Here is a 24,181-nt window from a genome sequence, read left to right as displayed (position 1 = left end):
TCCTGTGTTTCCCTTGTCCTTACTTTCTCGGTCCTCACTACTGATGCTGCAGTCTTCAGTCTCTGCCTGTACTCAGGGAGTAGAAGTACAGTCAGGTGATCAGACTTCACAAAGTGTGGGTGAGGGATAGCACGGTAAGCACTCTTGATGCTGGTGTAACAGTGATCTAGTATGTTGGCTCCTCTGGTACTACAAATGATTTGTTGATAATAATTATTTAGAGACTTTTTTAAGCTGGCTTGGCTAAAATCCCCCAAAATGATTTGGAAAACATCAGGATATGCTGTTTCATGCCTGTTCGCTCAGTTTATCTAGAGCCTGTTTGACACTGGTCTGAGGTGGGATGTACACTGCTACCAAAATAATCGCTGAAACCTCTTGCGGCAGATAAAATGGACAACACTTGACTGTGAGATGTTCCAGGTCAGGTGAACAGGACTGGGTCAGAACTGCCACATTTGTACACCACAAAGAGTTGATAATGATGCATACGCGACCTCCTCTGTCTTTAAAAGCTCAGCAGTCCTATCTTGGCAGTGTATTGTGAAACTATCAATCTGAATCGCTGCACCTGGAATGGAAGTAGTTAACCAAGATCCCATGAAACAAAAAGCACAACTGATCCTAATGTCCCTCTGGAACAGCACTCTTGCTCTGAGATCTTCAATTTTATTTACCAGAGACTGTAAGTTAGCCAGCAAGAGTCGAAATCTACGCCTCCTGAGATGAACTTTTAGACCAGAGTGGCAACTTCTCTTCCTGAGTCTTTCACGGCCAGAGTCTGTTTAAGTTCCATTGATTTGAAGTAGCAACAGATTTTTTAATGGTATTAACATGATACTAACTGTACAGACCTTGGATGTAGTTGTGGTTCTCAGCTGTAGCAGACTGAAAGGGGATTATAAGTTCCAGCACTGCTCCCCTCAGCGCTGAACTCAGGGTCTGTGGATGGGCTCAGTTCAGAACACTACTTGCTTGTGTTTATTGTTTGCATTATTTGTTTTTTTTTCTCTGTACATGGGGGGATCGACATTCTTATTTTTTACTAGGTTTTTTTCGGGTTTCTTTGTTTTGTGGCTGCCTGTTAGGAGACGAATCTCAAGGTTGTATAATGTATACATTTTTGATAATAAATGTACCTTAAAGAGTTTCTTGAACTTTGAGAAGACATATTCGACACAGCTTTGTAGGCCGAAGTGCCTGTATTGTGCTTAGGTTTTCTATGTTCTATATGTTCTATTACTTCACGTGTTACAGTGCATCCTGAAAGCAATTACTTCAAGTATTACATGGTCAATGAAGACCTCTTCTCAAATTCCAAATATTCACCAATATTGGGTTCATTATCTCTTTCTGCATGAATAGATAAAGCTTTCAAGAATAGCATTTGGTAAATCTACTAAAACAAACAAATCACTTTAATGAACGAAAGCTAGCAACAAAAGGGAAAACTGTATTTAATTTTTAGCTTAAATCTGTGGATAATAGGGTGTTTTGTTTAATAGAGGGAATGTAACAACAGGAAGAATTTGCTGAATACCAACATTTTCATTCCAGTTCTTCCAGAAAACTTCCAAATTCTGCATTTCAAGACATTGAATAGAATTCAGTGTATAATGCAGTAAAGGAAAAGAAAGGAGATTCACTCTAGTAAACTACCTTCAATACAATGCAAATAACTGTTACTTCTTATCACATTTGGCTTCATTCAATGATTATAGGAAACACTCACTAAAGATTCAGTTATATTTTTCATATACTGTACATATTCAACTATGAGGATGTCTTGGAAAATATTCTAAACAGTAGTAACAATGAGAAAGGATCTAGTGGAGGGATGGCTAACCTCTGGCGCATGTGCCAAAAGTGGCGCATTGCACCCCAGTGATAATAATAAAAAAGTAAGCCTACTCATACAAAAAGTATTGACCAAAAACCGATTTATAGGAAAAAAATCTGTAACATGAATTCAAGTAGCTTAAAGCTAAGATTAAATCTAAAACTTGGCAATTATTTTTAGCGATTTTATTATTTCGTGCTCATCTCTTGGCGAATGTTATCTTCTTTCACATTAATCTGTTTTCAATTTAAAAAATGTTCAATGAGTCAAACTAGGAAAGAAAGACTTTTGTTCTGCAGTCGTTTCATAACTGTTCAATACACGTTTGATACTTGTTTGATCTGGAGGCGCCAGGCATCTGCACCAGCGGTGCATCACAGGTTTTTGCCAGTCAGTTTACAATTGACACTCGTGCACTACAGAGTTGTGCTTTGTTCGTCCTTTGTGAACATTTGCGGTTTTGTATTTTTCAAAAATTAAGCCTAGTTTTTAACATTCAGTTACCCATCACAGTGCAAAAGAAAAGCAGGAAGTGATAGTAAGCGTGAATTCAATGAACAGTGGGAAGATGAGTTCTTATTTATAGCGGGTCCGCCAGGAAAACCGTTGTGATTGTTTGTGAAAACACTTTCTCACATAATAGAAGACATGATTTTAAAAGACACTGTAAAACACAACATCAGACTGAAATAGAAGGAAAACTGAAGCTCGTGCTTGGGTCTGAGTTACGGAAAGAATATGTGATTAAGAAAAAGGAAGAAATCAAAAGAAGACAAAATATATTTGTTAAAAGTCTCATTAAGGTAATATTTATCTTGTTTTATATTAAATCAATATATCATGTAAAAATGCTAAATATATCTATATTAACATATTTTTACAAGAATTGAATGGGGGTGCAAAAGTTGTTTGGCGCTTCTGAACCTGTGCATGAAAAAATTGACGCATGGAATGTAAAAGGTTGGCCACCCTGATCTAGTGCTTTCCTGGTGTATTTGATGAATAAAATTCTTGGACTTCCATCCAGGTACAGGTATCAATTTTAACCAACGTTTCAATGATAAACCCTGCCATCTTCTTTGGCTGTCATTTGAGCTTCTTACGGGTTTGTGGATGGTATTAGTCCAGTATTTCTTCAGCATCCTGGCAATCCGTCCAGAAACCGGGGAAATATGGGGATGACAGGGGGTGGCGATGGGTTCTTCCTCATCATTAGGTTTCCTGGCTTTTCTGTCAGCCCTTTTAAGCGCCTGATTGGTTTTCTTCACCTTGTAGCCATGAGGCCACTCTGTAGGAACGTCATTCATAATCGTCTTATTTCCTCAAGGAGACTCTCCAGGTCCGAAATAGTTTCGCACAAAGTAGAAAGAACCACTCTACGTTTGGGAGGCGTGATCATCGCCAGGTCACAGCTTATGTAGGTCAAAGATGACCTGGGACTCAGGTAGGCCGACATTTATAGGATTCCCTGTGAATGCGGAGCAACGTATGTCAGCAAGACAAGACACACGGTGGAAACCCGCATCAAGGAGCACAGGAGATGCATCCGTTTGGGTTACCTGGAGAAATTGGTGGTCGCAGAGTATTGCATTTGCAATGGCCATAGGATTGACTTTGATATCACAAAACCACAGTGCCACGCCAATGGCTTTTGGGTCCATCTGGTAAAGGAAGTTATTCAAATAAAACTAGAGGAAAAGAATTTTTACAAAGACAAGGGACTCACTCTAATTAAGAACTCGAATTTGATTGTTAACAAGGTGGGAGAGTGGAAACCGGACTGAATAAGGACTAACCCTTCAGGAGAGACGGACTACAGGGGTATAAATATCACCAGACTAGACATAAGACCATAAAATATAGGAGCAGAATTAGCCCATTCGGCCCATCGAGTCTGCTCCGTCATTCAATTATGGCTGATCCAATTTTTCCAGTCATCCCCACTCCCCTGCCTTCACCCCATAACCTTTGATGCCCTGGCTAATCAAGAACCTATCTATCTCTGCCTTAAATGCACCCAATGACTTGGCGTCCACAACTGCTAGGGACAACAAATTCCACAGATTTACCACCCTCTGATTAAAGTAATTTCTCCACATCTCTGTTTGAAATGAACATCCTTCAATCCTGAAATTGTGCCCTCTTTCCTTAGACTCCCCTACCATGGGAAATAACTTTGCCGTATCTGTTCAGGCCTTTTAACATTCAGAATGTTTCTATGAGATCCTCCCTCATTCTCCGGAATACAGGGAATACAGCCCAAGAGCTGCCAGAAGTTCCTCATGCGGTAACCCTTTTATTCCTGGAATCATTCTCGTGAATCTTCTCTGAACCCTCTCCAATGACAGCAGATCCTTTCTAAAATAAGGAACCCAAAACTGCACAAACCATTCCAAGAGTGGTTTCAAAGTGTTTTATAGAGCTCAACATCACATCCCTGCTCTAATATTCTATACCTCTGGAAATGAATGCCAGCATTGCATTTGCCTTCTTCACCACCGACTCAACCTGGAGGTTGACCTTTAGGGTATCCTGCACAAGGACTCTCAAGTCCCTTTGCATCTCTGCGTTTTGAATTCTCTCTCCATCTAAATAATAGTCAGCCCGTTTATTTCTTCCACTAAAGTGTATGACCATACAATTTCCAACATTGTATTTCATTTGCCATTTCTTTGCCCATTCCCTTAAACTATTTAAGTCTCTCTGCAGGCTCTGTTTCCTTAACATCACCTGATCCTCCACCTATCTTTGCATCATCAGCAAACTTAGCCACAAATCCATTAATCCCAGAGTCCAAATCATTGATATACATCATAAGAAGCAGTGGTCCCAACATCGACCCCTGTGGAACTCCTCTGGTAACTGGCAGCTAGCAGAATAGGATTCCTTTATTCCCAATCTCTGCTTTCTGCTGATCTGACAATGCTCCACCCATGCTAGTAACTTTCCTGTAATTCCATGGGCTCTTATCTTGCTAAGCAGCCTCCTGTGTGGCACCTTGTCAAAGGTCTTCTTAAAATCCAAGTACCCTGCATCTCCTTTGTCTACACTGCTTGTAATTTCCTCAAAAAATTGCAGTAGGTTAGTCAGGCAGGATTTTCCTTTCAGGAAACCATGCTGGCTTTGGCCTATCTTGTCATGTGCCTCCAGGTACGCCTTAATCTCATCCCTAACAACCAATTCCAACAACTTCCCAAACACTGATGTCAGGCTAACAGGTCTATAGTTTCCTTCCTGCTGCCTCCCACCTTTCCTAAATAGTGGAGTAACATTTGTAATTTGCCAGTCATCCGATACAATGCCAGAATCTATCGATTCTTTAAAGATCATTGTTAATGCTTCCACAATCTCTCCAGCTACTTCCTTCAGAACCCGAGGGTGCATTCCATCAGGTCCAGGAGATTTATCCACCCTCAGACCATTAAGCTTCCTGAGCACCTTCTCAGTTGTAATTTTCACTGCACAAACTTCACTTCCCTGACACTCTTGAATGTCCAGTATACTGCAGATGTCTTCCACTGTGAAGACCGAGGCAAAATTCGCATTCAGTTCCTCTGTCATCTCTGTGTCACTCATTACAATATCCCCAGTGTCATTTTCTATTGGACCTCTATCTACCCTCTTTTACCCTTTATATACTTAAGAAAAGCTTTTAGTATCTTCTTTGATATTAGTTGCCAGCTTCTTTTCATAATTCATCTTTTCCTTCCTAATGACCTTCTTAGTTTTCTTCTGCAAGTTTTTAAAAGGTTCCCAATCCTCTACCTTGCCACTAACTTTGGCTTCATTGTATGCCCTCTCTTTTGCTTTTACTTTGGCTCTGACTTCACTTGTTAGCCATGGTAGTGTCCTTCTTCCATTTGAAAATTTCTTCTTATTTGAGATATATCTGAATTGCGCTTCCCTGGTTTTTCACAGAAACCCCAGCCCTTTCTGCTCTGCTCTCCTTCCTGCTAGTATACTTTCCAACTTTGGCCAGTTCCCCTCTCATTTATTCCTTTATTCCACTGAAAAACCGACACATTGGAATTTAGTTTCTCCTTCTCAAATTTCAAAGTGAACTCAATCATATGGTGATCACTGTTCCCTAAGAGTGACTTAAAATTAAGCTCTCTTATCACTTCCGGATCATTGCACAACACCCAATCCAGCACAGCTGATCCCCTAGTGGGCTCAACAGCAAGCTGTTCTAAAAAGCCATCCTTTAGACATTCTACAAATTCTCTCTCAAGGTCCATTATTGACTTGGTTTTCCCAATCCCCTTTCACGTTAAAATCCAAAAACGATTATCCTGACATTGCCTTTCTGACACAGTATTCTATCTCTTGCTGTAATTTGTAATCCACATCCTGGCTGCTGTTTGGAGGCCTGTATATAACTGCTATTAGGGTCCTTTTACCCTTGCCATTTCTTAACTCAACCCATAGAGACTCTACACGTTCCGATCCTATGTCATCCCTTTCTAATGATTTAATATTATTTCTTATACACAGGGCCACACCACCCCCTCTGCCTACTAACCTATCTTTCCAAAACACCGTATATCCTTGGACGTTTATCTCCCAATGGCAGCCATCCTTTAGCCAAGTTTCAGAGATGGCCACATCATACTTGCCAATCTGTAGCTGAATTTCAAGCTTGTCCTTTTTATTTCTTATGTTGCGTGCATTCAAATATAACTTTTCCAGTCCAGTATTTGTTGCTTTCTGTTTTAACAGCACCATGCCTCTATTGCCCTGTAACTCATCCCACTGGCTGTGATTATGCCTCATCTCCTGCCTGTCTTTTCTATTATCTCTGTTGCATGCTATCTTTGATTTATTTCTGTTTTCCCTTTCCTCAGCCCTATCACTCCAGTTCCCATTCCCCTGCCAAATAAGTTTAAACCCTCCCTAACAGCTCTATTAAACCTGCCTACTAGGATATTGAACCCCTCTGGGTTCAGGTGTAACCCATCCTTTTTGTCTCAGGTCGTACCTCCCCCAGAATAGGCCCCAATGATCCAGAAACCTGAAGTCCTGCCCCCTACACCAGTCTCTCAGCCATGCCTGATCATGTTATCCTTGTGCTCGTTAGCACGTGGCAAAGACAGCAGTCCTGAGGTTACTACCCTGGAGGTCCAGCTCCCTGAATTCTCTCCTCAGGACCTCCTCCCTTTTCCTACCTATGTCATTGGTACAAACATGTACCCAAGACATCAGTCTGTTCGTCCTCTCCTTCTCAACACAGGAGCCCCTCAGGGCTGCGTACTGAGTCCCCTCCTTTACTCCTTGTGTATCCATGACTGTGTCACCACCCACAGCACCAATCTGCTAATTAAATTTGCCAATGACACCACATTGATTGGCCTTATCTCAAACAATAATGAGGTGGCCTACAGGGAAGAGATCATCTCTCTGATACAGTGGTGTCAAGAAAACAACCTCTCCCTCAATGTCGCAAAAACAAAGGAGCTGGTTGTGGACTACAGGAGGAATGGAGACATCAATGGATCTGGGATTGAGAGGGTAAACAGCTTCAAGTTGCTCGGTATCCACATCACCAAAGACCTCACATGGTCTGTGCACACCAGCCTTTGTGTTGAAAAAGGCATAACAGCACCTCTTTCACCTCAGACGGTTGAGGAAGTTTGGTATGGGCCCCAAAATCCCAAGAACTTTCTACAGGGGCACAATTGAGAGCATCCTGACTGGCTGAATCTCTGGCTGGTACGGGAACTGTACCTCCCTTAATCGCAGGACTCTGCAGAGAGTGGTGCGGATGGCCCAGCACATCTGTAGTTGTGAACTTCCCATGATTCAAGACATTTACAAGGATCTGAGACATCCTGTACCCTGCCACCTGGGAAGCAACATACCATGCAGGCTGACTGACTATCATGGCTGTTCCCCTCACTATGGAATCCCCTATGACTACCACATTCCTCATCTTCTTCTCTCCTTTTTGCACCACGGATGCAGTCTCTGTGCCAGACACCCAATCACCATGGTCGTCCTCTGTCAGGTCACCCCCCTCAACAACATCCAAAACGAGATAATGATTACTGAGGGGGAGGGCCACAGGGGTGCTCTCTACTATCTGAGCTTTCCCACCCCCTCCCTGACAGTCACCCACTTATCTAACTCCTGCAGTCTCGGGGTAACTAACTCCTTGTAGTTCCTCTCTCTCTCCTGCTCACTTTCCCTAATAAGCTGTAGGTCATCAAGCCACAGCTCCAGATCCCTACCACGGTCTCTCAGAAGCTGTATCTCGGTGCACCTGGTGCAGATGTGGCTATCTGGGATACTAGAAGATCTGACACCCACAGCAAAGCACTAACCCTACGGATATGCTCTCTATTCCTCAAAAAATGCAAGGCATGCCCAGGCATCATCCTTGAAGAAGATGACAGAGTCTGTCAGCGAAGCGTCAGTTATAATCGATACCTGTACCCGGCTGGAAGCCCGAGAAGTGCTTATTAGTAATAACAATACTGATGGTGCGCTCTTTACATTGACAATATTTAGTTTTCAGAAGAAATGAACTTTTAATTTTTAGGTCTCTGCTAAAATAAAAGCAAAACGCTGCAATGAACTGGAAAATGACTCTGAAAACAATACCCGATACATATCACTGAAGTGAACTATTGATGGGTAAGTGTCATAAAAATGGAAATATGAATGACATTCTGTAATGGGGCATGAGACACATTTCAAAATTACTCAACAAACATCCATTACAGAATTCGAGTTAAAACATTTCAAATGTTAAAGTCAAAATAATTACTCAAAGATGTGATGCAGAAGATTGTACCGCCAGAATAGGCAGCTGCTGGTCTCCCGCTCTCGTTGTTGCAGGAACAACCTGTCTCTCCCTCGATGGAGAGGGAGTGAGTCTTTCTGAGATACCAGGGTGCTGCTTTATGCACTGGAGTTTTTGATGGACTCAAGATCAAGTTCTCTTTGCAGATTTTTGCTATTGCTTACATGGTGGGGGGGGGGGGGGGGTCAGTTGGTGCACTTGCTGGTGCAAGTGAGGGGGAGGGCAAGGATCACAGCTTCTGCTGCTACTTGTTCGTGGGAGGGGAGTGGGTTTGGGGATCTGATATTACTGTCATTCATTCTTTGGGGTTCTTGTTTGATGGATGTCTCTGTGAAGAGTAAGAATTTCAGGTTGTATACGGTATACATTCTCTGATGTTAAACTGAACCATTTTAATTATTGTAGTTCATTGTTTTCAGAGCTCAATGTTGCTAAATTACCAGTACATGTGAAAAATATTTCAAGAAAGTAACACAATCTTAATAGACACCCTTAAGGATCAATAGCATGCTGGAAAACACAGGCTTATGTAAAACATACCTGATTCGATATAGTTAGCCTGCAAAGAGCTGCTATTAATGTATTTCTGGTTTGTTTCTGTAAATCTAGCCTGGTACTTCCCTCTTTATGGAGTCGATGGAGGACTCTGTTCAACAGCAGAATGTAATTTTTTGTTTCCTTTTGATTACCTAACAAAATTAGAGTTGACAGATTCTGAAGACCCTGGGTGTATCTGAACAGAAGACAAAAGGATCAGAATTAATGAAAGCTTTTTGCATGGTGAAACGAAAAACTCATGTAATTTCTGAAATTAACTAAAATACTTGATAAAGTCTACAGTTAGTTAAAAAAATTGCTAGATATAATTTCATGATATTTATTTTGGGATAAAAGGGTTTTTTTTGCATAAAATGCAATGTTCCAAAATCACATTTCAGCAAATTGTAGATTCTTAAACTTCTATTAATTTATTTGCAATAAGCAGGGGTTGAGAAATCAAATATATTTCAGAAATTAGACACATGATTCAGACCTCCTGAAAGACTCATTTACTTACAGTTCTTCATTTGTTTTAATAGTTGGCAAAACAATTGCAGTAACTGAACAAGGCTTTGTTTTGGATCCAAGTAGATCTGTGATCACAGTATTGATTTTCACTACAAGCATAAAAAGTGAAGAAATGTCAAATAAAAAGGTACTATGGCACAGAACATTAAAGTAGTGAAGCATATAAATAAACTAATGATTGATCAGCTGTTGTTATATATCACATACTATACAAATATCTACTTCTTAAACAGCCAAGATGAAAGTGTAATGTGAAAAATAGAGGAAATTGGACCCAAGATCCGAACACTGCAATTTAAATAGATGAAGGAACTGTGTGCATTGCGTCACATTATAAAGAAAATGGGATAAAAATTTGTGAGAAGGCCACAAAGATAGGTTAAATAAGTGGGCAAAAAAAGATGGAGTATTAAGAAATGTGAAGTTATCCACTTTGTTTGGAAAAACAGAAAATTAGAATATTATTGAAGTGGTATAAGACTAATGAAAGCTGATATTCAAAGAAATCTGGGTATTCTTGCACAAGGAGCACAGATATTTAGCAAATAGAAGATTGCTCTAGATTGCAAAAGGACTGGAATCAAAAGGTGGGGAAATCTTGCTAGAGTTTTTCAGGCCAAAGGCAATACTGCGCAGAGTTTTGATCTTCTTATTTAAATATGTATATACTAGCCTTGAAAGTTGTGAACAAGTTCACAAGATTGATCCTGGATGAAAGGATTGTCTTCTGAGGCTAGATTGAATAGATTGGGGCTGTAGAATTATGAGGGGGTTTGACAGGATAAGCACAGTAAGGATGTGAAACTCTGCAACAAGGAGTAAAACATCAGGATGATGGTTCAGTCTTTTAAAAAGATGAGGAGGTTGTTTTCGTCTATTGGGGGTTGTCAATCTTTGAAATTCTCTATCCTCAAAGGTCTGGAGGCTGAATTATTGCATATATTCCTGACCAGTACTGTTTATTACTGGACTACAAATGAATCAAAAACAAGAAAGTGGAGTTGGGCTCATAATGAGATAAACACCATGGCTGATCTGGCCTTCTCAAACTCTATATCGTGCTCTACATAGTAGCCTTGCAACCTACTCCTGCTCCCAGAGATTAGACTTCTTTTATGCAGAGCTACAGATTCTTTTGCACTGTTTGTCACATACAGCCTTGAATGGAGAAGACAATGTGAATGGCAAAAAGACCATATCATGAGACAGTGGAAAGCTTCTGAGAATCTATTATAAAGGATGAGGTTTTGGGATACTTGGAGGTTATTTTTTTGTGTTATATGTTAATAATCTAGATCAGTGATTCTCAACCGTTTTTTTGCCATAGCCCTCTTAGAAGTTCTTTTCAGGTTTCAGGGCCCCCCTTTCAAACAGAGATACAACACGAACAGATAGACAGAAAATCATTATTATTGAACACCAAGAAACCTTGAACATTCCGACATACTGGACAAAACTCGAAAAAAGACTGTATTAAATTAAACATCTATCAGGCCTAATGCGATCCTTGAGCTTGGTGCTTTTCTGCAAGTTTCACGATATCCGGCTCCAAATTAGACAATGACAGTCAGAGGCCACCTCTTGTTGCAATATCAATTCTGCTCCTGGAGTTTGTCAAGGAAACTATTGACTCCAATGAAGTATGCTGTTTGGGTATTTCATCAGTTCAGTTACAGGGCCCCTATAAGCACTTGGGGTTCCCTTTCTCACAGTTTTCAGTCAGTGGCCCCCTTCAAATGTGCCAGGGCCCCCAAGGGGGCCATATGGTCCCCGTTGAGAATAGCTGATCTACATGATCACAGATGATTTTCTAAACAGGGAGCAAATTCAGAGGTGCAAGTGGACTTGAGAGTCCTAGTGCAGGGTTCCCTGAAGGTTACCTTCCCCATGGAGTTGGTATAAGGAAGGCAAATGCAATGTTAGCACGCACTTCAAGTGGACTAGAATATAAAAAGAAGGATGTCATTTTGATGCTTTATAAGACATTGGCTAGATCACACATAGAGTACTGTGAGAAGTTGAGGATCCATATTTAAGAAAGGATGTGCTGGCAATTGATGTTTACAAAAGTGATCCTGGGAATGAAAAGGTTAAGGAAAAGTTTTAATGGCTATGAGCCTGCACTCACTGGAGTTTAGAAGAATAAGGGGTAAACTCATTGAAATCTGCTGAAATATTGTAAGTCTTGATAGAGTGGAGATGGAGAGGATGTTTCCAATAGAGGAAGAGTCCAGGACCAGAGGAAACAGAATAGAATGATGTCCATTTAGAATAGAGGTGAGAAAAAATGTCTTTAGCCAGAGGGTGGTGACTGTGTAAATCATTGCTGTGGATGACTGTGGAGACCAAGTTTTGAGTATATTTAAAGCAGCGGTTGATAGGTTATTTATTAGTAAAGATGTCAAAGGTTACGGGGAGAAGTTGTGAGAATGGGGTTGAGAGGGAACATAAAATCAGCAACGATGGAATGCAAAGCAGACTTGATGGACTGAATGGCCTACTTCTGTTCCTATGTCTGACAGAGATGATAGTATGGAAACTTAAGCAATGCTGCTTCTGTGGTCTCAAATTCTTCTCTCGATCTCAGTGGACCAAAGACCTAAGTTTGTGTCAGGAGACACAAGGGACTGCAGATGCTAGAATCTGAACCAACAAACAAATTGCTGGAATTCCCATTCCTGCCTACTTTCCCCCATCTCTTGGTTTTACCAATCACCCACTTGCTTTTGTTCTATCCCCTGACTATCTCCTCTCTCACTTTCCAGTCTTGAAGAACTCAAAACATCAGCTAACCATTTCACTCCCTAGATGCAACCTGACTTGCAGATCTCTGACATTCTGTGTGTTGATCCAGGTTTCCTGCTTCTTCAATCTCGCTTGGGTTTCCACTTTACTCTTGTGTTTGCTCAGATTTGACAATTTCTTCAAAAAGGAAAGCTCATAAAATAATGTCATTAATCAATTTGGTCTGCCTCAAACTCCGTGTCTGTAGCTACTGCTCCATATGTTCAGCACTGTATGCTACTATTCCCCAAGCTTGAGCTTCAACATCACAAAATCTCTTCCATTGTCAGGTTCCAAAATATCTGCAGTATGCTTTTTACCTAATGAACTTATATTCATGGAATCATCACTATAGATTTCTCCTTACCTTACAGCCTATTTCCTTAGCTTCTGGACTCCACCCTTCACTAACTTTAATTTGTTCAAAGTCTCATTCCCCTGCACTAAAACTCCCAAGACTAAAACTGCCACACACGCACCTTAGATAGGTCACCTTAATCAATATAATGAGTTCAAAATTAATGTTATTAATAGAAACCCCAACCAAAGAAAGAACCATTACTACCTCGATTCAGCTTTGTATCTGTGGCTTCCCTCAACATTTCCATTCCTGATTTCATTAACAAACATCAATCCAAATCTTTCTTTAAAATTTCATTGCTTTTTTGCCCCTATTCTCTGTAAAACCCTCATTCTACACATTGTCAGAAGTACTTTAAAATTCTTCCATTTAATCATGGTTCCAGTCACCTTTCTAATAGACCTTGTACCCATTTTCTGCTTGTTAATGCTTCTAAACACATTATCTGTGCTAAGTATTCAGCATAAATGCAGGCCTTTGTTTCAAATGGTACTCACACTTGTATCCATCAGTTGGTTCTCCAGCAGGTAACTGAAAGTAATATTCATGATCTCTTCCTTCATACAGGAGAGTTTCAGTTGAATTGCCAATACTATAGCTATACTCATAATGCAAATCCTTGAACAAGAAAAGGAAACAACTAGTTAAACACCACAGTGTAATTTTTCCAGATCATTAGAGTTCATAAAGTAACTTTTAAAAGTACACCTATAGTGCCTGACAAATGTAGTTTGTTTAGATCTGAATTATGTAGAAGCCTGCACACACGATGTGTGAGTTGGAATCAAGTTTCCAGTTTGATCACTGTTTATAGCTTAGATTTTAAAACATTAACACTGTTTGAATTTTCTGATGATTAAGTATTGGATCTGAACTGAGATTATGTTGAAGAGATTGAAATAGGGAACAAATAGAAAAAAGAAACTGTCAGAAGCAAACACTAATAAACTACAGCATTTTGAATGGAAACTGTTAATACACATGTATTAAACATTATGAAAACCTCATCACATTTAACCAGCTGTTGATTGATAAGAATTTGAACCACAACCCATTAAAAGAATGGTTGAAAAATCAAGATCAATTAAATTAACATCATCTTGCAATGAAAATAATCGAATGTACTTTTAGTTCTTCATCCTTGAGATAAAGTATCGCTGTATTAATCATATCAGGGATTACTTAAATTGCTCAAAATTCATAAATCTCTTCGACTAATCTAGAAGTGAATATAATGTGGAGCATTTCTTTGAGACTTGAGGAATAATAATTTAATTTTTAATACACCCAGCTCATTTACCAAGGGAATGCTTTCAGAAACAGTAAATATTATGCTCATAACACAACAACCCACCTTCCTCCCTGATGTACAGAACATGCTGTAATGTGTCTGAATCTCTGATCCTTTACTGGGTCGTACTTCACACATCAAACCCTGAGGACTGTCGTTGGTAAAAAGAAAAAGTTGTGCCTTTCCTTTCTCATTCTGGCCTCTGACTGGTTGATGTATAGAGATGAGAAAACAGATTGTAACAAACTCAATCAACATATCTTTTGTAAACAGAAAAAAATCATTTAAAATGTTCAGAGATTCCATTATTTCTTGCTTTTATCTAATGTGTTTATAAAAATCTTACTCACCAACAACTTCTAGCATGTAAACCTTCTTCCTTTGCAGGCCAAAAGGTTTAAATGTCAATATTTGTGATTTTATACCTGTGGAAAAAGGCAAATTAATTAAGAAATCAGTTGGGAGGGGGGCGCAAAAATATCCCTTTCATTCCATCCTGGGATACCATATGTCCAGTATGTTTGAAAATGTCTGTTCCCATTTTCTTGTTTTAATAATTCATATTCTTAAGTAACCAAGTAATTGGTGCTAAAAAGAACTCCACTTCAGAAATTACTTGTGGCAGTAATTTCACAATTCAAGTAACTTGATTTCCACATTCCAGCTAACCTTGTGACCTCATTGAAATCTATCCATAGTTGAAAGGCCTTGACATAATGGATGTGGAGAGGATGTTTCTTACGGCAGGAGAGTCTAAGACCAGAGGACACAGAGGGACGTGCTTTTAGAATAGAGATGAGGAAGGTTTCTTTAGCCAGTGAGTGGTGAATCTGTGGAAAGGCAGCTGTGGAAGCAAAGGTATTCGGTATAGTTAAGGCCGAAGTTGACAGAATCTTGATTAGTCAGGGCATGAAGGGATATGGAGAGAAGGCAGGAGATAAGGGCTGAGAGGGAAAATGGATCAGACATGAGGAAATGGCGGAGCAGACATGATGGGCCAAGTGGTTAATTCTGCTCCTGTATCTTACGGTCTTACCAAAAAGCAAATATCCATTACAATGTAATTGACTGGAAATGGAGACAAAGCTGTATAGGTCACAGTTTCCTTTTCTCATCGCAAGCACTCTACTAATTCTATAATTAAATAATTCTTTGAGTATCCTAAATAATGAAAACTTTCTATAAGATGTATTCTATTGTTGATGTGCCTAATTTTCATTCCATTGCCACGATGGTACACAACATATTCCTCAGTGGAATGACAAAGGTTTCTGTTTATATCCCTTTGCTATTCACATTACATTGACCCCAGGCTGCAATGTTTTCTCCAATTCAAACTTCACCTCAATTCCTATTTGCTTAACCACCTCAAAGAATTACATCAAGGTATATTGCTGGACTTATTTAACTCTGACTCAGCTCGAGCCAAAGTCTTCATTTAAAATCATCAAAACACATAACAATTACTTCCGACCAAACGACTGCTTATTTTTCCAAATCTGCCTCATATTTGAATCGTTCTGTGTGGCTTTGATTAAGATTACTACCAGTATTGAGGAAGATACTGTCAATCACTTCATTATCCATTGGATAAGAATTCCATTCCAATAATATTCTAAACAATGCAGCACAAAATGGACTGAAACCTTTAAAATGCACAAGCTCTTTACTCCAATGGGCATATTAAGTTGCAGGGATCAGTGACAAGTATATGTGACTTGAGAAGTTACAAAACCAGATGAATATAAACTGGATATGCAAGTGATCTGAAGTGAAAAGCTAAAAATCAAACCTTTGCTGAAGTCATTAAAACATCCTTGGCAGAATTCCAATAAATTAGCTGGAACTATGCTAGAACTGATACGATGCATACTGTTTCATAGTAGGTCTGATGGGGACAGCAGTAGGTCCTGACCCAATACAGCAGTCAGAATAGGTAAAGAATGGGAAAAGAATTTCCTATATTGAATGACTCTATGTCAACTGCCTCATCAAGGTGTGGAATGCAGATTGCAGTGGTATATGTAAGAGAAACACTCCACACATAGGAGTCTGTGTAAAGATTGAAAGCTAGGCATCCAAAACTTCCTGGTGAGCTTGGCGTGGTGCTGTGTAATCATTTTCATTATCTGACAAAGGAAAGGCCTGACAAAGCATCTTAGCCGGGCTATATCTTCTGTTCTCCTAGGTACTGATTATGAACCTTAAACATGTAAACGGGATAACCAGGTAAAATTCCTGAATGAGGAATATCCACCAGGATGTGTGGCAATGCCGATTGTAGACACATACCAGCACATATGCCGAGCGACTCCAATCACAACTTTTTGGGTAACACATTAGCCCAATTTCCTTTTCCGTTCTCAAACAGTCCACTTACCTGTGGTTGTGAATGTTTCAAACTTCTCGTCATTAATGCGTATTTTAGTCCACTCGATCATGGGAGTGGGTCTGGATGGAGATGGAGGCTGAACATCTGGGAGCACATCATCACCATCTCCTCTTTCCGATCCAAAATTGGATCCTTCATTTGAGTCTGCATTGGATCCTGAGTGAATATTGTTTCCACTGGATCCACCTCCTGTGACTCAGAAATTTAGAAAAAAATCAAAAGTGCTCAGGTGAAAGACTGTTTAGCAAGGGTTTTCCTTGTGCTTATAATTGCACATTGCAAATACTAAATACCACAGTATTGCTTGTAACTGATAATATCCTAGGAAACAAAAACAGTGCTCTTCTGGATCTAACACCTGCAACATGCAAAACCCTCTCAAGAAGATGTCATTCCGAGCAGAATAATACCATATGCAAAACACCATAGAGAAAATTACTGAAGACTTTGATTTATGTTTTGGAATTCTCAGGAATGGGTGAGTGATAACCACCCTCATGGACCATTAGTGACTATCGTCAAAGATTTACTTTGCTGGTACCAGATCAAACTCAGGAGATGTTACTAATTTATTAGTATTCAGATAAGGCTGGAATATCCCATTGAAAGAGAATAAAATAACATCTGCAGTTTTGATCATTCAACCATGTAGGTGAAGTGTGAAGTACAGAACGAGAGACAAATATGAAACTGCAATAGAAAAGAAATTCTATTCATCAAAAACTGACCTACTAATTAATTACAACCTTACCTTGAAATCCTGGTCTCCCACCAGAACCAGAGGTTCCTTCTACCGTGTTATAATGTGTGTCATATTCTACACAAAAAATGACACATAAAGTATTCAGAGTAAAAATGGAATAAATAATAATATACAGTCTAGATCATATATGTCAAACTCAAGGCCCGCGGGCCAAATCCGGCCCGCGGTGGAATTATCTTTGGCCCGCGAGATAATATCTAATTACTATTAAAGCTGGCCCCAGTAATCGAAGCGCCTATGGCGTATGATATGGCTAATGCTGAGTTTATTCAGGTACCAGGTTTTCAGGGTTTTTAGTGTTTATTCGGCAGTCTTGCTCGGCAGTCTTCTTCATAAGAAACGGAATTTGTAAAGTGAAACACTTTGTAGTTATAGCAGAGACTGAGACACATGAGAGCAGGCTGAAAAAACGGAGGCAATGAAAGCTGCGTTCGTACGCGTCCGACTGATCCGACCCGCATGAAGCTGCATTTTGCTCAATCCGGCCCGTGACCTAAAATGAGTTTGACACCCCTGGTCTAGATTGTGTTTAGATTAGAAGCTATTTTCCTATAAAAATGGAAATATAGGCTTTTGGTTCTCTCAAATACAAGTGTATAATCTGTACATCCTAAGATAGCATACTTTTTAAACAGACAGCAGCTGTGCATAATAATGATATCTATTACTTCTAATCAACATCATGATATAAAAACAAGGTGTTAATAAACATCAGGATATGGAAATGTTAAAACAAATATTATATCAGGTAGAGATTCTTCTTTTTCACTAATTTGCGTAAAGTGGCGTCACTAGCACGACTAACATTTATTGCCCATCTCAAATGAATTCAGATCTCAAATCCATATATTTCCAAGTCGGAATTATGCGCATCTCGCAAAGGAATCTGCAGGTGATGGCATTTTCAGGTGCTGTTTTATCTAAAAAGGAGTTGTTCTGAGCAATATCCACGGCGATCAACTGCAGTGTATTGTACAGATGGTGCACACTACAGCTATGGTACTCAAGTCAAGGTAATTAATACTTAGCATTGTGGATAGTGCCTCAATCACTTGAGCTGGATAGTTCCAGATGGTGTTAGGATTTAGAGTTTGGGGAAAATCCTTATCCATGAAGGTACGGAGATGACTGGAAGGATGTTTCTTCTCTCTCTCTCTCTTTTTAATTTTATCCTCAATTGGACTGCCCAATCTTTCTTTTTCTTTCTTTTTTTTCTCCTTTCTCTTTTTTTTGTTTCAGGTTAGTTAGTGGGTTTTTTTTCTTTTATTAATATAATTTCCAATTTTTTTTAATGATTGCTATGATGAGTTGTAGCTTTTTTTTACCATTGTATATATAACAGCGTAATATTTTACCTATTTGATTTTGATATTATATACTTTCTGTTTTTATTATTGCTGTTTATGTCTTTTATATTATCTGTTTGTTAAACTCCTCCTCTGATTTGTATATTCTTTATTTGAAAATCAATAAAAAGATAGAAAAATGAAGAATTTAGAGTTGTTGGAGACCCATACATCTAGTTGAGTGAAGAGAGTTATATTACAATCCCAACATGTGCTTATTAGATGCTAAAAAGGTTTTGGCACTTTGGCATTGAGTAACTTAGAGTCATTGAGTCATGCAATATGGTAACAGGCCCTCCTCTCCAACTTGTCCGATTGGTAAGATTTCCACTGAAGAAAGTCCAACTATGCTTTTCTTGTTCTGTATCCTTCTAAACCTTTCCTTTTCATCTACATGTCCAAGTGCATTTTAAGTCATTAATCACTCAAATCACTTCCTCTAGCAGCTCATTCCATATACTGATTATGTTCTGGGTGAAAAGGTTGCCCTTCAGATTTTGATTAAAATCTCTTCCCCTCTCAGTTTAAACCCATATCCTCCAGTTCTTGATTCTCCAATCCTGGGAAAAATGTTTTGTGTATTCACCAAATCTATGCCACTTATGGTTTTATATACCTCGATAATATCAATACTCATTCTCCTCTGCTTCAGTGAATGAAGTCCCAACCTACTGAACTTTTGTCCTTCACTCAGTCCCTCAAACTCTGGCAACAATCTTGTAAACTTGTAGGAAACTCAGCTTTCTAATGATTTTTGTAGCCAGACACTTTATGTGGTAGAACTTATTTAAGTTTCTGGTCCATGATGATGGCAAGTGAACACCAATGTTAGTGTTTGGATATTGAGAGTTCATGATTTTCTGCCTCAAGTGACTCACTGTCTTAACTGCCAGAGTCTTGGCTACCATCTTAGAAGCACTTGTTTGGCTGTGATGTAATATTCTTCACTCATCTATTTTCCATGAAGGATGAATATAAGGAAGGGTGGATTAGATTATAAAAACATAGCTTGTATACACTATTCTTAAACAAAAGTACCAAAATGGAAACAGCCAGGCAATGTTTGCAGTGAGAGACAGATTTAACTGCAGACAAAACAAAAAGATGGCAAGAACCAATTACCTGATGAATCAATGGCATTCTCCGTTCCGTTAGAAGAACCTTCTCCAAAGGCAGTTCCAATAATATTGATACTGGTGTTGTTGCTGACTGCTGCTGAGAAAGTTGAGCAAGGAATGAAGTCAAGTCTATTGATGTTAGTTTTCATTTGAAAACATCTTAATCTTCCTCAATTTTTTTTCAATGGAGAATCCAAGGTGAAAGGGCAAAGTTAACAGTACAGATGAGTATTCCGGGCAAATCAGAAGGGAAGTATAGCTTTCAGACACAATCTTTCTTGCACTCTTCCCAGAATTATAAATAGTGGAACTCAGCAATGGAATTTAGATACAATTAATAAATAGATTAGGCCGATGCAACTTGCAAACAAGAAGTTTAACAATGAATCTGTAAAAACCTCAGGATATTTATAAAGCAAGTTTTGATAAAATAAAATTTGATATTCAGCTAAGGGGATTACTAATTAACTTTAACTTATTATTAACAAATAGGATTCATTGAATACCTTATTCACTTACTCAAGGGATAGAAAGGTCATTATGAAAACAATTTATTAACTATCCATTATTACTCTTGTAAAGATGGATGTGAACCACCTTACTGAAACACAACTCTCTGAGCAGTGAAGTTATCACAGCACTGTAAAACAAAAGTTGACTGAATTTTGATCCAGTCAGTAAAGGAATGGGGATATACGTCCATGCTAGGATGACGTGTGATGGGAGGGGAACTTTCCACGACAGCATTTTCCAGAAGCCAGCTTCCCTGAACCTTTGAGGGAACAGGCACAGCAGGTGTGGAACACATTGCCAAAGAAGATAAGAGTTGAAGTAGTGCTTTCCTCTTTATTGGACACATTGCAATCTGCTTGCAGCAAAGTAAGTCTCTAAGGTGATGGGACAAGTCTCAGAGTTAATGTTTCTGCTCAATGACATAAACTCAGCTTCTCTCTCCAGAGATGCTGCCTCAGCTGCTGAACATTGTAGTATTTTCTGTTTTAAATGCAGATTTCTAACATCTTCAATGTTTTGCTTTTGATAATCTTGGTACCCTTTAAGTTTTAAAGGGAAGACGAGATGGGCAAGTATTAAAATCAAATGAAAATATGAAGAGAAGAGTCTGTATTTGCATTGTTTATCTTTATTTTAATTTGGAGTTTTGAAATCAGTTAATTATTTTCTTTGAGAATGATGATGTCAACACTGAGTAGCTACATTTCTAAAACGTAGTCCTGGACCAAACACCTCTTTCTGATTCCTTTCCCAGTTATGCTACCACATTCTTGAGCCCTTAATTCAACCTCTTTCTCTGAGTCACTTTAACATTTCTTTTTGCACTACCTCATTTTGCACGGCCATACTTTGCACTATTCTGTTTTGTACCGATTGCTGTATTTATTGTTGCATTTATTATAAATACGGTGATGAGTGCAAAACAACATAATGTATACTGTTTACATCATGAGCTTCACTCAAGAATTTAATTGTGTGACTGACATAAATTAATCTAAATCTGAGTTGCACAAAGCATGTTTTGTGCAAATGTGCACTTCTGCACATCTTAAGGTGGTATGCATAGTGGCACAAAAAATCCCCACAGAGGCCGTTCCACTCACTCCTCAAATAAATTTGGAATTTCCACGTGAACTCTAAAGTTCTGGAACTTCTGGCTAAGCTGCATTAGCAATTTACCAAAGTTTGTTGTAATTCCTAACAAATCTGCTCTTGGATACTGAGACGCATTAGAATCCAGCATTCTAATAGTGATGTTACTGCTGCAAGAAACAAATAGGAGAATAAAATAAATAATGATTTTTTTTTAAATAATTTGTCTTTGCAACAATGACTATAATACTTATTTTAGGTTGTTTGTTTCATCCTTATAAATTACTACTTGGATAAAAATTCTTTTAAGAAGTATTTTAATGAAAAATTCTACAGCTTTGACAGATAACATTGCTGGGCTCTCAGTCGAAATAGTTCCAATGGGAGACACACAGGTAAGGCCTGTTCTGGCCACCACCTGATGCAGTCTGCTCCTTCAGTGACGACAAAAAGAATTCACACGGAGTCTGGGGTTTACCTTCAGAACGAGCTTGATCTTTATTCTGAGTTGACACCAACATGCGAGTCACTCATCCTGGAACGAATGCTCCCTGATCCAAAGTTGACTTTATTCTACTTCTATTTCTTCTACAGTATTATGATCTCTGCTGTATCTTCCCCCCTCCCCACCCCCACTATCTCTATCCCGCATGTGCTGTGTATACAGAGTGAGGCAAGCCTTTTGCAGTGACATACTTCAACACCCATTTGCCACGTGAACCATCAATCACAATACCCCATGTGCAATTCCCCCTTTACCTTATATGGACAGTGGTAAATGTCCATCCTGGAGATTATGGGATTGTAGTCAGGCTGGTAACCAGACACAAGTTTACTATGGGTTCAGATTAATCTGGAGTTTGTAGTTTAGGTCGGTTTGAATTTGTTCCAGCCTTTTCCTGCCTGGTATCAACCCTTAAGTGCCCCCCTTCTATATCCTTGCTACACTATCTTCCTTCTGCTACTGCACAACACAGGCATTTCACTATTCCTTGCCAATGCATTATTATGGGACAATTTTATGGATGATGGATGGTGAGAGGCAGGGTGGAAGAGCATTTGAAGAGTTGTGTCTGAGAGCAGTTATCGGATAAATGTGGTTTACTCAGCAGGTTAACTGACAGAGGAGTGGATTAGGAGAGGATATGGGGTCAGAAACTCAGCTTTAAATAAGGAGGTGAAATAGTCTACAGCAGCTTGAGCCACTGACCAGGAAGGAAAGATTTACCAGTCACAAATTGAAGGAATGATCGGTTGCCCCAATGTTTAATTGAATTTATACAAAGGAAAACTTATTTTTAACTAAGTGACAATAAACATCTCCAAAATTCTCATCCTCCGGACTGACAGAGGATGAGAGGTAAAGTGTACAAGATGATGAGAGGCATTGATCGTTTGGATAGCCAGAAGCTTCTTCCCAGGGCTGAAATGGCTAACATGAGAGGGCACAGTTTTAAGGTAACACACACAACACGCTGGAGGAACTCAGCAGGTCGGGCAGCATCCATGGAAACAAACAGTCAACGTTTCGGGCCGAGGCCCTTCGTCAGGACCTGAAACATTGACTGTTCATTTCCACGGATGCTGCCTGACCTGCTGAGTTCCTCCAGTGTGTTGTGCGTGTTGCTTTGACCCCAGCATCTGCAGTGTGCTTTGTGCTTATAGTTAAGGTGCTTGGAAGTAGGTACATGGGATGTCAGAGGCAAGTTTTTCACAGAGAGTGGTGGGTGCATGGAATGCACTGTCAGTGTAGGTTGTAGAGGCAGATACAATAGGGTCTTTTAAGAGACTCTTAGGTAGGTACATGTAGCTTAGAAAACTAGAGGGCTATGCAATGGAGAAATCCTAGGCAGCTTCTAGAGTAGGTTACATGGTCAGCACAACATTGTGGGCTGAAGGGCCTGGAATGTGCTGTAGATTTTGTGTTCTGTGTTCTAAAACAACAAAGGGCCTTGCACACCAACGTGCTGCATTAAAATTACAGAATTCTAGTTTTGTTTTAGGAATGTAAAATTAATCGAACAGCTAAGCTGAAAGCTTTTATTTGTCCAGTGTTTTCATTTACAAGAAAGGCTTTACCTTTACCTCCGCTTTTACTGACTCTGCTCCCTGATAGCTCAGGTTGTGATTCGCTGCTCTCCATGCGAGAACCATTCATGCTGGGAGAAGCAGGCACAGGCTTTGATGAGGTCTGCAGTTGTTCATTCTCAGCCGAGGCGTTCTCGCTCTTAGTTGCATTCAGAGATTCATTGACATCTGAAACAAAATGAAAATTTATAGTCATTACCACATCCAAGAAGCAAACTAAATTCCCTTGGAACAATCAGGATGGACTTCAACTTACTCTATTGTTGGTCAGTGGATAGAGGGAGTGAAGCTTTTTCAAATTGATATTTTCAGTATCAATCATGCATATTGTAAAGTGTATCAGGCATAGTCTGAAACATAGAATACAACTCTGGCATTTTTAATTTTAAGACTGTGGCATTGGGTCTTTGAAGGAATATTTGGAAAAGTATGGTGAGAAATTAGTTTGTTCCCATTTTTTTGATGTGCCAAACCATGTCCAGCTTTCGCTCTAACAGCTGTCCCCCACAAAGAAAATCTACCAGGTTAGCCAATATTCACTTTAAAGCCATTTTGGAGTGCCTTACACCCAAAATGGAACTTGATAGTTCCTGATGAGTGCAGAGGATCACAACCCGTGAGATGGAGGAGTCAGAAAGTGTGTCCAACTGCTGTTCCTTAAAGATCATAGGAACTAGCAGTTTGACTCAATGAGGAGCATGCAGTAGATCCAGCAGAGCATGC

At 39.4% G+C, this 24,181-nt stretch overlaps 1 protein-coding gene across 1 annotated transcript in view; it reads right to left on the bottom strand.

Annotated features, from left to right (window-relative positions):
- The window catches only part of LOC140732138 (polycystin-1-like protein 1), a 181,529-nt gene that overhangs the window by 94,587 nt on the left and 62,761 nt on the right, over window positions 1–24,181 (bottom strand). The window contains exons 20-28 of the mRNA XM_073054354.1: window positions 23,450–23,626; window positions 19,770–19,859; window positions 17,290–17,355; window positions 16,527–16,727; window positions 14,497–14,571; window positions 14,210–14,352; window positions 13,353–13,473; window positions 9,700–9,799; window positions 9,183–9,375 (exon numbers count right to left, since the gene is read on the bottom strand). Coding sequence (XP_072910455.1) covers window positions 9,183–9,375; window positions 9,700–9,799; window positions 13,353–13,473; window positions 14,210–14,352; window positions 14,497–14,571; window positions 16,527–16,727; window positions 17,290–17,355; window positions 19,770–19,859; window positions 23,450–23,626 — 1,166 coding nt within the window. The remainder of the gene's footprint in view (window positions 1–9,182; window positions 9,376–9,699; window positions 9,800–13,352; window positions 13,474–14,209; window positions 14,353–14,496; window positions 14,572–16,526; window positions 16,728–17,289; window positions 17,356–19,769; window positions 19,860–23,449; window positions 23,627–24,181) is intronic.

Source organism: Hemitrygon akajei, chromosome 8 (genome assembly GCF_048418815.1).
Source record: "Hemitrygon akajei chromosome 8, sHemAka1.3, whole genome shotgun sequence".
Classification (NCBI taxonomy): domain Eukaryota; kingdom Metazoa; phylum Chordata; class Chondrichthyes; order Myliobatiformes; family Dasyatidae; genus Hemitrygon; species Hemitrygon akajei.
Note: the sequence above shows the minus strand (reverse complement) of the source record. Positions and strands in the feature narration are given on the sequence as shown.